Source organism: Pagrus pagrus, assembly GCF_965226575.1.
Source record: "Pagrus pagrus genome assembly, chromosome: 19".
Classification (NCBI taxonomy): domain Eukaryota; kingdom Metazoa; phylum Chordata; class Actinopteri; order Spariformes; family Sparidae; genus Pagrus; species Pagrus pagrus.
In genome coordinates, this window is record NC_140203.1 from 7,414,472 (window position 1) to 7,428,830 (window position 14,359).

Sequence of the window (14,359 nt, forward strand, 5' to 3'; positions counted from 1 at the left end):
CTTTATAGTAGCATGTGTGAAGAAAGGTGTAAAAGTAGCCTATACAATTGCAAGGTATAACTAGGCTAGGCTACACTGTGATATTACTATTTTTACTTCCTTAAAATAAAAGTATATTAACTCAGATGTCCTTCCACCTCACATTACCATACATACATAGGCCAGACATGCGTCTTATTTTGAAGGTGTTGAACGGAAGTCGTACTTGTTGCCATGGTGAGCTTGACACTGGCGCTCCTTCATGCGGGCTCCGGCGGCTCTCCTCCCTCCCCTCCCGCCCCGCTCCTCGCATAAAGACAGCCTTGTTAGTTCAATTCAAGACACCGTTACAGGAGGAGGAAACACTACTGCCTTTCATTTCCGAGGCCAACAAGAAGTCCGACTGACTCCTATAAATGTGAAGTCGACATAAAGATCCGTCTTAATCTAAAGTCGACCTGAGGGGCTGTGCACACAGACCGGGCTCTCAATCAGGAAGCACACGCAGAAAAACAAGAGCACTCAGCAGCTGCCATGTGGATAAAATCATGTAGATGTCAGCTGTGACTCTGTGGTGACAATATTCCTCTGTGAGCCTGAATGTTTCCAATTATCTTATTACTTTTCACCCGACTTAAACAGCAATGCCACTGTGTGAAAACACTCCAGCCATATCCATGTTTTTAGACTACAGAGCCAGGAAAAATGGGGGGAAATATTGACCTTTGACCTCACATCATGACACACACTCACACAGTCTTAAAGCTGATATGGTAAATATTTTTTATTAATTTCTATTATTTTTTTTATTAACTTTTGTATGTAAATATTAGCATTTTAGCTCAATAGCTTCCAGGTCATGTGATGAATTGACTCAAAATTATGTTGGGATCATGTAACTACACTGGCTGCATGAGATGCGCCTCTTGTTTATACATTTTGAACCTCTAAATATTTTTTATTATTTTTTATATGCAAATATTAGCATTTTAGCTCAATAGCTTCCAGGTCATGTGATCAATTGACTCGAGATCAGTGTAAGATCATGTAACTACACTGGCTGCATGAGATACGCCTCTTGTTTTTACGTTTTACATCTGTTCATAATTTTTTATACATTTTTAGGCTATATGTAAATATTAGCATCTTAGCTCAATAGCTTCTCAATAGCTTTAAACACAGTATCTCTGCTTTAAATATCCCACATTTTTATTTTGAAAACATGAAGTCGGTACACGCTGTAGCCGTCTTCTCCGTGTATTTACTGGAAAGTCTGCAATACGGGTGAACATGAAATGTTGGAGTGGCTTGCGAATGTCGAATATCCAACTTAAAACTAACTTCACTGAAGTCTTGTCATGATGTATTTTCCAGCTGGCCCAAGACGATTTTTTTAAAGAGTTTTGGCTTTAGAAGTCACCCCACAAAGGAAGACTCTTTCAGTTTATCACAAATATTAGCATTAAATCATCATTTTGAGGGTACATGGTTTTCACTGGGCAGGAAGGGTTTGAATTATGTAACCAGCAGCGTAAATGATGTGGAGTAGAAAGTGCAGTATTTGCCTCTGAGATACAGCGGAGCAGACAAAATTGAAGTTGCATGAAATCCTAATATGTCTAGTCAGCACTTGAGTAAATATACTTACACTTCACCACTGGGTCAGAGCCTTATACTGTGTTTTGTGTGTGTTTGTTTTCAGAATGAGGGAGAGAGACAACGTGAAAATGGGACAGGAAGAGAGGGACAAAAGGTAAAACAAATAATACATGTGTATTCTGTTAAAATGTATGTATCTGTATAATTGACCTGTTGTTTTGTGTGTTGTCTTCTCATTTCAGAGGGCCCCATGCCTGCCTTTGCCTTGGGCCCCAAATTTCTTAAATCCGCCACTGCACAGATATATTGGTATTGGTGTATATGTTGACCAATATGTGCCAATATACGAACTTTACGAGATTTATAATCCTGAAAAAAACTAAGGTCCCCAGAACACTGTTTGAAGCTAGAAAGGTGGCAGGGTCCGCCACATATGAACAGTAAAACAGCAGGAAATTGTGTTGTCCTTTAAGGTCAGTTTGTTTATTCAGTCGTGAAAATGAAGACAGTTTGTTTATTTAGTTTGTTTAGGCATAAAAATAAATAAATCAGTGAATAGAGATCTTTCTCTACCGATTAAAATGTCTTACCCAAAACGACAGAGTGCACCTTTAAATTTTAATTGAAGTTTACTGTTACAAAATCCGATACATCCAGACAAAATCACGCTTGTATATATAAGTCTTTAACTGAGATTGAATGTGAGGACAAATAAACTTTCCTCCGTCATCAGATGAGAATGGAAACAGCATACTAGAAGTACTTCTTCCTTCTCCTTTGTGTACTTTGCATAGTTCTTCCTACTCCTTTTCAAACATGTCAGCTGTGTCGTTTTTGACAGCTTCTTCATCAAACTCACTGTGGAGGATTATTGTTTTTTCATTTTGTCGTTCTTCATTTGTTATTTGAAAGCGTTTTTTTTCCTTTTATTTTATGTTTTTTGACATGCTTGAATCAAAAAATCGAATAAAACAACTCTGCACATAATTCTGCACGGCAACGCTCAAACTAACAAACAAACAAACAAAGAAACAACAAGAGAAACACATTCATTCTGCTCCAGTGGATTCAGGAGAAGCCTCCCTCAATTACACAACTGCACAGAGACACATTGAAGGATTTCCCTATGGAGCACCTGAGTGCTACTTTAAAGGTTAACAACAACCTCTTCTATAATATATAGCAGCCACTCCTCGATTATCTTCCCAGAGATCCTGTTGGTCTGTTGAACCTTTTCTTCACAAATAAGTCACAGACACTGTCATATTTCTTCCTTTGACACGATGTTAATGTAAGTAACAGCGCATATGATATAATCCATGTGTGTTGATGTAGAGAGGGCTCAGGACTGTAGGATAAGAAACAAAATCATCTTGAAACGCTTAATTGCAACCTATATTCCTCTAAATTGATTATATTGATATTTGCAAGGGCTGCTTGGAGGCCAAAGCTTACCATTGGGTTTAATTTGGCCCAACAGATGCATCTAATTTGAATTAAAGTGCTCTTTATCAAATCAAACAAATCAAATCAGTTTTACTTATGTAGCCCAAAATCACCATCACATCCTGTCCTTAGACCCTCGATTTGAGTGAGGAAGAAATTGTCATAATGAGAAAAAAAACCCTTTCAAATGACCAGAAGCCCTAATTATTATTTTTTTATCATCTGAGCAAGGTAGGCAGTGACACTTTGCTTAGAAAGTCGGTCAATTAAGGGAACTTGGGATCAGATTTGGACCTGCGAGGAGAAAAAGTTTGGGAAGTGGATTTATACTATGTGCCATTGAAGTAAAATACACAGTGAGTGCGGAGGCTGTCCTACATGTACACACCATGTCACATATATGGCAATATAGTGCCCCCACATGGTTGAGAATGGAACTGCAGCTTCCACAAAAGTGAACCAGAGAAAACAACTAGATCAATAAAGTTTCTAGTGTGACTCTCAATACATCACGAGTAGGTTTGTCTCTTTCTCATGCTAATTTGAGTCTTGTGCTTTTGTTTTTGTCTTTGAGGAGTTGCATCATTTTGTTCTGACGTACTGCGAGATCCAGGAATACCGCCGAGACCTTCCTGTGATGAAGGACCGCATAAATACACCTGATCCAACCCGAGGAGAACCATCATCCCCGGCTTGAATCATTCCTGACTGAAGCCTGCGGGCGTTACCTGGTGTGACAAGGTGTTTCTTTGAAGACTCGCAGCATTTATGACAACAAAGCAGACCGACCTGTGGAGAGACCGACCTGTGCATACTCATCGTGATGTCATCACTGCCTGTTGGATGGATGTTTTATGTACAAAGTGATAAGAGCGGTGTCAGCGTGCACGAGGGGGGAAAAGGCAATTAGGATGTGAACGTGCCAGCATGTTGGAAACAATGTCCTGCGGGCTTTCTGCATCTTAACGAGACATGAGGGAATCACTTTGTTTGTTCACACATACAGAGGCTCATTGACACTGTATTATACGTGCGAGATAAAACAAAGAAAGACAACATATCTGTGACCAAAGAAAGTCATATGTGGATTTTTTTTTTTTTAATAATAACTGTCTGAACAACTCAATAAAAAACAAAATACAAAAATAGAAAAGCAGCTCGAAGTAGAACTACAAGTCCAACCTTTAATATACAAAAGCAAGCTCTCTGGAAAGCAGTTATCTACTTAATATGGTCACAGTTTAGCTGTTTAGTGCATTAGCCTACAACATCAACAAATGCATTGTTTAAATAGAGACAAACTACAGCAGCCGACTTGTATTATTCAGACTAAACAGACACGCCTGAGGTTTGTCTTAAATGCATAGAGTGTTTGGTAAAAGTCAGCGAGTAAAGCAGCGTTTCCCATCCTTTGAAAAGGTGCAATGTGTAAGAATTAGCTAGTTAGCTCAGTTAGCCGTGCAGCTAGCGGTTTGGACTGGGAGCTTGTGGACAAGGGGACCACCAGCACACTTGAGCTTTGGACCGTGACAGCCAGGGCTAGCTGGATAGCATGCCATCTCCAACAAGATAATATAGAAATGGCTATTTATTCACGTTCTGTTGATAATTTAAGTCGATTTCTGATTGTTTTCAACTAAAATTCTTACATATTGCCTCTTCAAAACAATCAATATGTAGTTGCAAACGCTTCGTCATAGGATGACTTGTGAGCAATTGAACCAAAGTTAGATTTTTCCATGTGAGATTATTTCATTTGAAGGGTTTTTTTTGACTATGAAGAATTAAAAATATCAAGGATTTGACGGGGAAAAGTCAAGACTGTTGTGCAACAATAATATATTTTGTTCTGTCTCGCCAGGTTGGGAACCACTGAACTTAAAGTACACGTAGAAACATTTAACTTTGGTTTTGTTCAGCTCTCTAACGTGGCTGCAGGAGCCCCAGTGAAAAGACCGGTCCTTGTTAACCCTTAAAGTTCTGGAAGATCTCAGCAGCATCCAACCAGGACCTGAAGCAGGCCAGGCCTCGGTCTCGGATCTGTTTCCTGCCCTTGTCCGTGATCATGTCGCCGTTCTCCTTCACAATCACCAGTTTGGGCACAGCTGTGATCTTGTAGCGCTGCCTCAACTCACTAAGATAGAAAACAGGGATAAAAAATGGGACTCATTACAGAAAGACACCTGTTATAACGGTTGCTTTGCTTGTTCAGCTTCCAAATTATATGCTTGACAGCGGTGGAGGCTTAATTAGATCCAGTCACACACGGTGTTTGTACTCTAATAATTTCAATTCTATTCAACTTCTGTACTACATCTGAGAGGGACACTGTGCTCCACAACATTTATGGAGTTACTTTGCAGATTTTTAAATCCTATAATGGGCATATCAAAACCGATGCAAGGTTATACAGATGATTAGACAACCGAACAGTGTTTTAAAAAGCTAGAATCAGCTCCCCCATGGCCAGCTTCAACTCAAAATGCATCCGACACATTAAACTTTAATGTAATCCAACTGCATTGCATTATTTCTGATGCTTTAATTATTTAAGCATCAGTAATAATTATCCAATTACATTTATTTGACAGCTACCATCTATACATATTCATGTTTTCCAAACAAAACACAGGATTAGCTTTAAAAAACAAAAAGCAGATTACGGCTGCCACGAAGGATTATTGTCATTACTGATTAAGTTTATCCAACCATCCCAACATATTCTCACATTTCACACACTGAAACATAAAAAAAAGAAGGTGTCACTTTCATTTTCAGGACTCCCTGAAAAGATTAAAGGATAAATTCACCAAAAACTGAATATTCAGTCATTATCTACTCCCCCTCACGCTGATGGAAACTCAAGTGAAGGTTCACAGTCTGCAAAACATTTCTGGAGCTTCACAGCAAAACAGTGTTGCGGCATTGTCCTGAACAGCTGATACAATAGTAGATGGGGACTTATTATTTTTGCGTGAACTTATCCTTTAATATGACTTTCATCTGTCCATGTAATGTGCCTTTTGTACATCTGCTTCGCTACATTTCGCAGATTCATAGTTCATATGATTACTTTAAACATTCAGATGCATTGTTATTGATTTAACTACACCGTGAAATGCAATATGCATACTGTTCCTCTTGAACAGCGACAATATCAAAATACTGCATACGTAATAAATAAGTAGATTAATCAACAACAATGAAAGAAAATGATTACTTTTCAAACACAAATATTGATTGTTTCTGGTTTCAGCATCTCAGATTTTAAACTTTGCTTCCAATTTTACCCAAACTGAATATTTGGGGATATTTCACGACAGATATGAAGACGTCACCTCAGCCTCTAAAACTGGGACATTTCCTGCCATTTTTTTTTTGTTTTTTGTTATTATAAAGCTTATATTTTAATAGTGTTATTGATACTTTTACCTAAGTAAAGGACGAGAGCACTTTCTCCCCCACTGGAGCTTCACCCGGTGGGGGTTTGGACACAAGAGGACACATTATGCTCCTGCACAGTCACACATTTAATCTGATTTGATTCTGTTATAATAAACAACATATCACATGTCCACATATTGACAAAAGAAAAGACAAAAAATGGACATTCAGACCATAAAGCTATAAAATTACAACTGAAAGATCAATCTTGAAGTCAGTCTCAGCTGTTGGAGACAGTTTGTCTGCTCTGCACTTGAACCTCCATTAATCCCTGAGAAGAGGGTGACCCTTTTACATAAGCAGCCTAATAGGCTGTATAGACAATAGTGTCACATCCTAATAAGATAAAAAGACAAATAAAGCACAACCAAGAGCAGCTGACTGTGTTTCTGACCTGCTTCACACAGCCTAACATGTTCAGGAAGTATTCACACACTTTTTAAAAAAAAAAGTTCAATAACCAGACTCCCTTTGACTTTTCACCAGATTTGAACACTTACTGTTTATAATCATCCGTCCAGGGCAGAGCCAGCCAGTCTCCGTGCATGTCGTGGTAATACTCAACCATGTCGTCGGACGACTTGTCGGAGGAGACGAACACTATCTCAAACTGAGCAGGAGGCTCACCCTCGTCCACCAGCTCCGTGTAGAAGTCGCACAGGATGGGTGTGAAGTCTCGACACGGCGGACACCATCCAGCGGAGAAGTAGATCCCCACCACCTTGTTCCTCAGAGCCTCCTCGGGGTCGACGAAGTCCCCGTCTTTATTGAGCAGAGTCCGGCCGGTGAACACCTCCACCATGTCTGCTGAAGTCTCACAGGTTGACAGCTCCGAGTGAGGTGTTTTTAGCTCATGTTTCCACGGTTCGCTTCTCCTGCTTCACCGTCGTGTTTACCTTTCTGCTAAAGCTCCTTACAGCCAATCCCGGTAATCACCTGCGGACCAATGAGGGCACGAGGAGACGGTGTTGTAGTCCATTAGCCATGTGGCTTTAAACGCTGCTCGTATGCTAGTGATCTGCAGCTCAGCTGCAGCGCGACGTCTCACAGCGGTTTCCGGCAGCCCATACCGGCGCATGCGCAGAGCCGCATAATGTGCTGTTTGCTATTATTAATGGTTTATTTATGTTTTACCCTCCTAAATCTATCTTAATATATATTTTTTAAATATAGGCTGCCATATTCAACTGTTTCTCTGCACATTTTTATTATTTATGATTTATTTTATTTTAGTCCCATTGAGAGCTGGCCAAGGCAGCAGCCGTACAAAATCCCAACATAATAAAATGCCTAAAACATGATATACAAATGTCAACAATAAAGCAGGAGAGCAGGTATTCAAACACAGTGGCCTCTCAAAAAAACAACAACATGCCTCCTTCATCAGTGGTATAAATGTGCTGTACCTCAGATGTCTTTGCAGTTTTCTTTAAATCTGTCAAAACATCTACATGAAAAGCTTTTCTTCTCTTCTTCTTCTACTCTGTCATTTTCTCCTTTTCTACCTCATTTGTCGCTCCTTTCTTCACTTCCTTTTCCTTCCCCCCTGCTACTCTGTCCCTTCACCACTTCCTTCCTCCACATTTTCCATTTTGCATCCCCACCTCTCTACATCTAATATACGCTACTCAAAATTAGTTAGAGATATTGGGATATTTTAGTGTTCCACTTGATTGTTTATTCTGTGACATATCTGAATTTTTATTTTGTTATTTTGTGAATATTTTCGGTCCCCAAATCACACATTTTATTTGACTTTTATTGCATATCTGTTCACAAGTATATATGCACCCATATCCCAATATCCCTAACTAATTTTGAGTAGTGTATTCTATATTTCTCTACATATATGCCTCCCCCCGTCTGTATCTGTGGGGCAGTTTAAAGTTTGAGTTAGGTCTTAGGAAGCTGTATTCATGCACTATGGAAATAAGACACTAAATGCTTTTTGCATGTTGAAAGTCTGTGTATAACATTGTAATCTGCTGAATCCCATTTAAAATCCTAGACCAATACAATTTAAAGTGTGTTGCAAGTACATGTGGAGGTCAGTGTGCTCCTGTCTCTCCTTGTTTCTTTAGTGAAGTGGACTGAGGTGATTTGGAAAGAAACCCGTCCACTCTTCTTCCTTGCGAGCCCACCGCTGTCCATTAGTGGAGTCAACTGCTGTGCTGAAACACTGAAGGGACTTTTTCTTTTTCAAACACAAGGATTTTTTTTTTGTAATCTCCCAAAACAATTTCCGCCAACATGAGCTCTAATTCCAATTTATCCAACATGCGACGGCTGGTGGAGCAACTGAAGCTTGAGGCGAGCGTGGAAAGAATCAAGGTAAAGAAATAAAACAGTAGAAGGAAAAAGAGCTCAGGGTTTACTAATGAGTTTATCTTGACTTTTAACTTTACTTTAATAATGAATTATAACCAACAAGAAAGCACTACTGTATAAGATTCAAATGATAAATTACAATAAAGTCATTTGCTTGTGTTTTATGTTTTTATTTGTTAACTGCTTGTCTTCTTATACTGTTTTTTTTTGTTAATACTCTAACTCCTAACAGTATATCCAGGCTGTAGATTATAATTTATAAACCAATGGTCTAATAAACATTCAAGATACATTTAGTTTAAACAGTTATGTTGTGAATTTAGAGGATGATGAGACACCCCTATGATACATTAAAATTTGGGATAAATGTGGTTAAACACTGGTCACAGATAGTCTAAATATTTAAAGACTACTTGTGTGATAATGTAAATGTATGTTTTTGTATAAAAATGCTGTCTTTTGTGCTTTTAATTCAACCGTCTGAATTGTTTTCTGTGTCTTCTGTATTGAAAACCAACATTTTAATTGCTCACACTGATTTTCTGATTAATTCCTTTATAATTTATTGATTTTTAGCCTCTCAAAAGCTTACTTTTAAATGTTTTAAATGTAAAAATAGCTGAAAATGAACCTTTTGGCCAACATGGCTCATCCACAGTGACATTGATAACCATGAACAAACCATTAGTAAGAATAACTTTTGCGTTGCCAGGTTGTGGAAAATCATCCTCATGCGTCAAACTTGTGATGTCCTTTTAGCCCAGATTTCACATAGAGACCCCTCATAATAAGACATCATGTCTGCAGTAATTAATAAGTCAGCAATAAAGGGTCTTTCTCAGTTTCAGCCATCAACAGAACCACATCAGCCAGCTGCATTTAGAAATGCTAGTGTTTCTCCATTGTGTACACACAAGACCACCGAAAACGCTAATCTAAATTATAAATCACACGCTTGCAAAGCTCTAAGCACAAATCACATCATCATTACACTTTCTTTATCTGGAGAACGCTGCCCTTTAAAATGCCGCACCTTAATTTGCCACACTTCTCACCTGCAAGTTGGCAAAACACTTCAGTCACCTGTCAGAGTATAAAAGCGGCCTCAGGTGGCCTCAGCTGTGTTGGGAGAAACCAGGAGCAGCGTTGAAAACAAAGAGGAAAACGAGAAAGAACAGAAAAAGTGAGCCAGTAGTTCTGAATGAAATCTGTGCAACTCTGGTTTGAAGTCTAACAATGCTGCAGTATCATAAGTTATGAGTTTAGTAATTCGAGCTCTTTGGATAGACAAATGTGCGTTATATTATATTCTGATGCAATAATTGTGACAATGTAATATTTAAATGATACTGTACATCCACAGTATTGTAGATATATGGCAACACTCTATATACTGTAAAATACTGTAAAAAAAAAAGACCCCATGAAACATCTACAAACAGTACTCTGACATTATTGTTTTAAATGTATCACAGCAGTGTTTAAATGGATGCTCTGTAAGAGATACTCATACAGTATGACAGCAGTGTGCATCATTTTGGTGGAAAAAAAACCTTTTTTGCAAAACTGTTTGCAGTTTTGTGTTTAGAGTTTTGAGAAACTGAGCTTTGGATTCAGGAAATTTGTTATGTGGAAAAAAAAACTGTAATAAATCATTAATAAAGGGTTCATACAGTGATCAAATCAAATGTATTTATAGGTTATAGTGTGTTTAAAAACAACCAGAGTGCCAAACAAATTAGCCAGCCAGTAAAAAGGCATAATAAGCAGTTGTCAATGCTAATAATTTTTTTCTTAGAGGCCCTTTTCTAGAAGGCAAGTGGTCAGACACTGACTGGAGGGTTGTCCCTTATTGATTAAATAGCTGGCTAAAAATACAGCATGCATGAGAACAGAAAAGTGGATGGAAAAACCTTGCAACCCAAAAGTTATTCATATTAACGCGACTTAGAGCTGGTCTATAAAGCATTAGTAAAGATTTATTAACTCAAGGCATCATTAAAAGCTTGTAAAACCACTGCTAAAGGCTGAATCATCACAAACTGGTACCATCTAAGTAAATATGTCTGTGTTTACAGGTGTCCCAGGCGGCTGCAGAGCTCCAGCAGTACTGTCTGCAGAACGCGGGCAAAGACGCCCTGCTGGTGGGAGTCCCAACAGGCAGCAACCCCTTCAGAGAGCCACGCTCCTGCGCTGTAGTGTGACGGTCAGAGTCCACAAAGTTTACAGCCTTTAACTGTGAGCAACATCTATGATTGTATGAAAAGAATAAAAGAGATTTTGCACCTTTTTCTTTGCAGAGGAAGAAGATGTGGAGACAACTGTGGCATCTCACACAGAAGAAAGGATCTCCATTTTGTTTTTAAACTATTTTTCAAGATTTAATTTCATGTTTTTGAAGAATAAATGTTCTGTTCTGCTTTTTTTTAAACACATTAAAGGGCTTCACATAAATCTACTCCATCTGAGTCTTTATTTAAACACCTTTTGAAGGCTAATCCTATAAAAGCGTTGTCCCTGGGTGGCGGCACAGTCATATAGTGATCATCTATGGATCACACACAGCGGATGTTTATAGCCGGGCTCTAAATTACGCCTAGGAATCTCGCAGCGTCCGAGCTTCCTGATGTTCAGTCTAAGTTAGGAGCACAGCCAGAGAGAGAGGAAACTGGGTCTTCCTGTTCAAAAACTGCAAAGACACTCAGCACAGAGTCACACTTTATTCCGCCTTCGAGCTCCTGAAGATTTTTTGGGAATTTATGTACGAGCTCGAGGCGATGCTAGATTAGAAATAAAACATGAATCACCACCATGTGGAAATTGGATGTCATGAATCATGTTTTAGGAGTGTTCAGTCGCATAAGTCAGAGTCTGTTTATTTTATTTATTGTGTATAAAATCAGTAAATATATATAAATTATATATATTTGAAGTTGTAGACAGTCACCCCAGAAAAAGTCTAGATCAGCCAAAAAGAGGTCTAGCCAGTCATGAGCTCCCTACTTTGTCACTTCCTTTTCCTTTCACTGCACTGCTGTGGGACGAGTCTCAATAGTTTTTTTTTTCCCATTTTGATGCCTCCTTTCCTAACATCCTTTTTACACACTGAGGCTTTCAGATGTTTCTCGTTTCTAAGACTTCTTGCACGAGAATGAGCAGAAACAAAACAGGATGCAGAAAACTAAAGTTATCTGTATGAGAAAATGAAAAATAGGCAGGATCTGGAGAGGAATGTGAGGCTGATCCCCATCCGAACATCAAGTTTGTGCATTTATGACCCCAAATAACTTGCAAAATACAGAAGAAAGCTTTCCATACAACTTTTATCCGTCTATTTTAGCTCAGCATGCTTTAAATAAGTTACCAGAGAGACAAATCCTCTTCAATAAGGCCCTTTGAAAGATGTGAAACTAGTTTTCCACTGACTATCCTCATTTAAATTCTCAGTTATGTAACATGCAATGTTTCTTAAATGTTACATTAAAGCTGTTTTGGTATATATATTTAAAACACTCCAAGCTTTTATATATTTCTAGCATATTTCTATGCTTGGTAATATATATTTTTAAACTTTGTTAATTAAGAGTTTAAAGCTTTTACTTAAGACTCACACATAGTGTATTTACCAGTACTCTTTTAAATATGCCAATAATTAGCGTTCATATAAGTCTTTATCTTATGTTACAGGGAGGTTTTTGACTTTAAAAATATAGAAACTCCTGCTCAGTGTAACTCTGGGTGCAGTGTTTTAGATATAGGATGCTGAAAATAATGTTTTTTTTTATGTAATGATGAGTGTTGAAGGCGCTATTTGTCAGAAAAGTAGATTTTTGAGTCTCATTCCAAACTTGTCTTACCTTTAAAAACATCCAGCTATTAACCAAATAATTAGAAATATTGTCACGCTATTTATAAGAAATGAATGTGAGATGGGGCAGGCGTTCATGACAAACAAAAAATAACATCAAAACACGGTGTTTCAATAAAGTAACAACAGGAACACATCATAGTGGCGTGATTAGAAACAGCAAAGTGACCAGAGTACATGTAGAAATACAATAAAGCATAGTATAATAAAACAGTATGAGCTTAACATTAAGTAAGATAATATAGTACAATATATAATGTATGGGGAAATATGTATAACATAATAAATATGTGGCACAGCGTATAGCATATAATATAAAGTACATAAAAGAGTTGTAAAGCATGAGTATGATATATAAGAAATATAATATAAGTATTTATGAGCACTTGCACAGCAGTTAGAAGTGCTGTGACGTATCAGAGTAATCCTGGATGTTGTGCGTACAGCCTGACATCACTGCTGAGCAAACCTCTGACCACGCTCTGCAGAGATAAGGGCTGTGAGATGTCAGACATACCTTCAAATCAAAGCTGACGACGTGATGCCACCATCCACCTGCACTCTTCATCGTCACAGAGGCTCATCCACTAACTTTTGCTCCGTGGCTTAATCCCAACATAATTTTGCTTTTCATTTCCTGCTGCTCAACCCATTCAAACTCCTGTGGTGACGGTTCAGCGGTATAGCTCAAAGGATGTTAATGTGTGTAACATGCTAGATACAAAACTAATAGATAGACCACATTTGACCTCTTTAACGATTGACTTGAAGAGCTGCAGTTTATCAAATTCTTTCACAACTTGATGTTTTTGCACAGCATGCACACTCATATTCTTTCTGATGTTTTCTTTTCCTTTCCCAGATGAGTGGCCTGTTTCTCAAATGCAGATTAAATCATGGGAAAGGCATGAGAGAAGCAGAGAGGCTGATAAACATAACTTAACTATTATGTCATGTCTCAGTGCATGATTTGGAGCTGGCCACACACAGGTGCAATTAAGATAAAGAGGTTGAAAGTAGGTTAACTTACAAAGCGTAAATGTTTAGGTGTCCCAGCACAAAACATTTACAGTATGTGATTATCAAGGGAGCGTGTCAACTCATGCCATCTGCTGGTCATGTCTAGAAAACAAAAATATATCACTGAAGCATTCATGTGCAAGCAGCATTTTACTGCAATATTTGCTCGATGTGGAGCTAATTTTATATTGTCACGTGTTGTTTTTGTACATTTTCAAAGCAATGTGGATTTACAGCTGTCAGATAAGTGTAGTGGAGTTAAAGTTAAATACATCTGTCAATATATAAACCGCAAATACTCGTGTAAAGTACAAGTATTAATGGGTAGCTCGTTGAACTTTCACATCACATTTTCTTCACAGCTGATTCAGACTCTGCAGGAGTCAAAAAGTCCAGATGCTGCAGCATGTAAAAGCATGTTTCACAATGGAAAACATGAACGGATTTAAAAGTGTTCAACCGTTAAACTGGTTGCAGTTTATTGTGGACGAGTGTCCCGCCTGTCACTTAATTCTTAAGAAAAGGAAAGCCCGGTATAAAGGTGCAGTTGTTCGTCGACGAGGAAATAACCTGAATACCTTGAATGGAGTCTCCTTTAAAGGTGTGGGGCGGGGAGCAGAGAGCAGAGTTGGGTTTCAGTACCACCCCTTTTCTATTCACACACACACACACACA

General features: G+C 38.3%; 2 protein-coding genes and 1 long non-coding RNA gene across 3 annotated transcripts; 2 read left to right on the forward strand and 1 right to left on the reverse strand.

Moving 5' to 3' along the window:
- The first annotated feature begins 280 nt into the window (after window positions 1–280).
- Window positions 281–4,053, forward strand: LOC311275019. The gene is made up of 3 exons (XR_014624811.1): window positions 281–542; window positions 1,682–1,732; window positions 3,599–4,053. It is a non-coding gene; the product is annotated as an uncharacterized lncRNA (long non-coding RNA).
- A 135-nt stretch (window positions 4,054–4,188) lies between these two features.
- Window positions 4,189–7,513, reverse strand: nxnl2 (nucleoredoxin like 2). Its single transcript, XM_084383150.1, has 2 exons — window positions 6,969–7,513; window positions 4,189–5,158 (listed from the first exon to the last, which is right to left on the reverse strand). The coding sequence occupies exons 1-2, from the start codon at window positions 7,268–7,270 to the stop codon at window positions 4,990–4,992; spliced, it is 471 nt and encodes a 156-aa protein (XP_084239276.1). The 5' UTR covers window positions 7,271–7,513; the 3' UTR covers window positions 4,189–4,989.
- A 1,072-nt stretch (window positions 7,514–8,585) lies between these two features.
- gng10 (guanine nucleotide binding protein (G protein), gamma 10) lies at window positions 8,586–11,254 on the forward strand. The gene is made up of 3 exons (XM_084382704.1): window positions 8,586–8,799; window positions 10,875–11,002; window positions 11,097–11,254. The coding sequence occupies exons 1-2, from the start codon at window positions 8,719–8,721 to the stop codon at window positions 10,998–11,000; spliced, it is 207 nt and encodes a 68-aa protein (XP_084238830.1). The 5' UTR covers window positions 8,586–8,718; the 3' UTR covers window positions 11,001–11,002; window positions 11,097–11,254.
- The last annotated feature ends 3,105 nt before the right edge of the window (window positions 11,255–14,359 follow it).

What these genes read in the sequence shown, in the direction of transcription:
- nxnl2 (XM_084383150.1), bottom strand. Translation starts at nt 7,270, where the DNA reads ATGGTGGAGGTGTTCACCGGCCGGACTCTGCTCAATAAAGACGGGGAC. An exon ending in TGGACGGATGATTATAAACA is followed by an intron (nt 5,159 to 6,968) that starts GTAAGTGTTCAA and finishes TTTCTATCTTAG; the next exon opens with TGAGTTGAGGCAGCGCTACA.
- gng10 (XM_084382704.1), top strand. Translation starts at nt 8,719, where the DNA reads ATGAGCTCTAATTCCAATTTATCCAACATGCGACGGCTGGTGGAGCAA. An exon ending in CGAGCGTGGAAAGAATCAAG is followed by an intron (nt 8,800 to 10,874) that starts GTAAAGAAATAA and finishes CTGTGTTTACAG; the next exon opens with GTGTCCCAGGCGGCTGCAGA.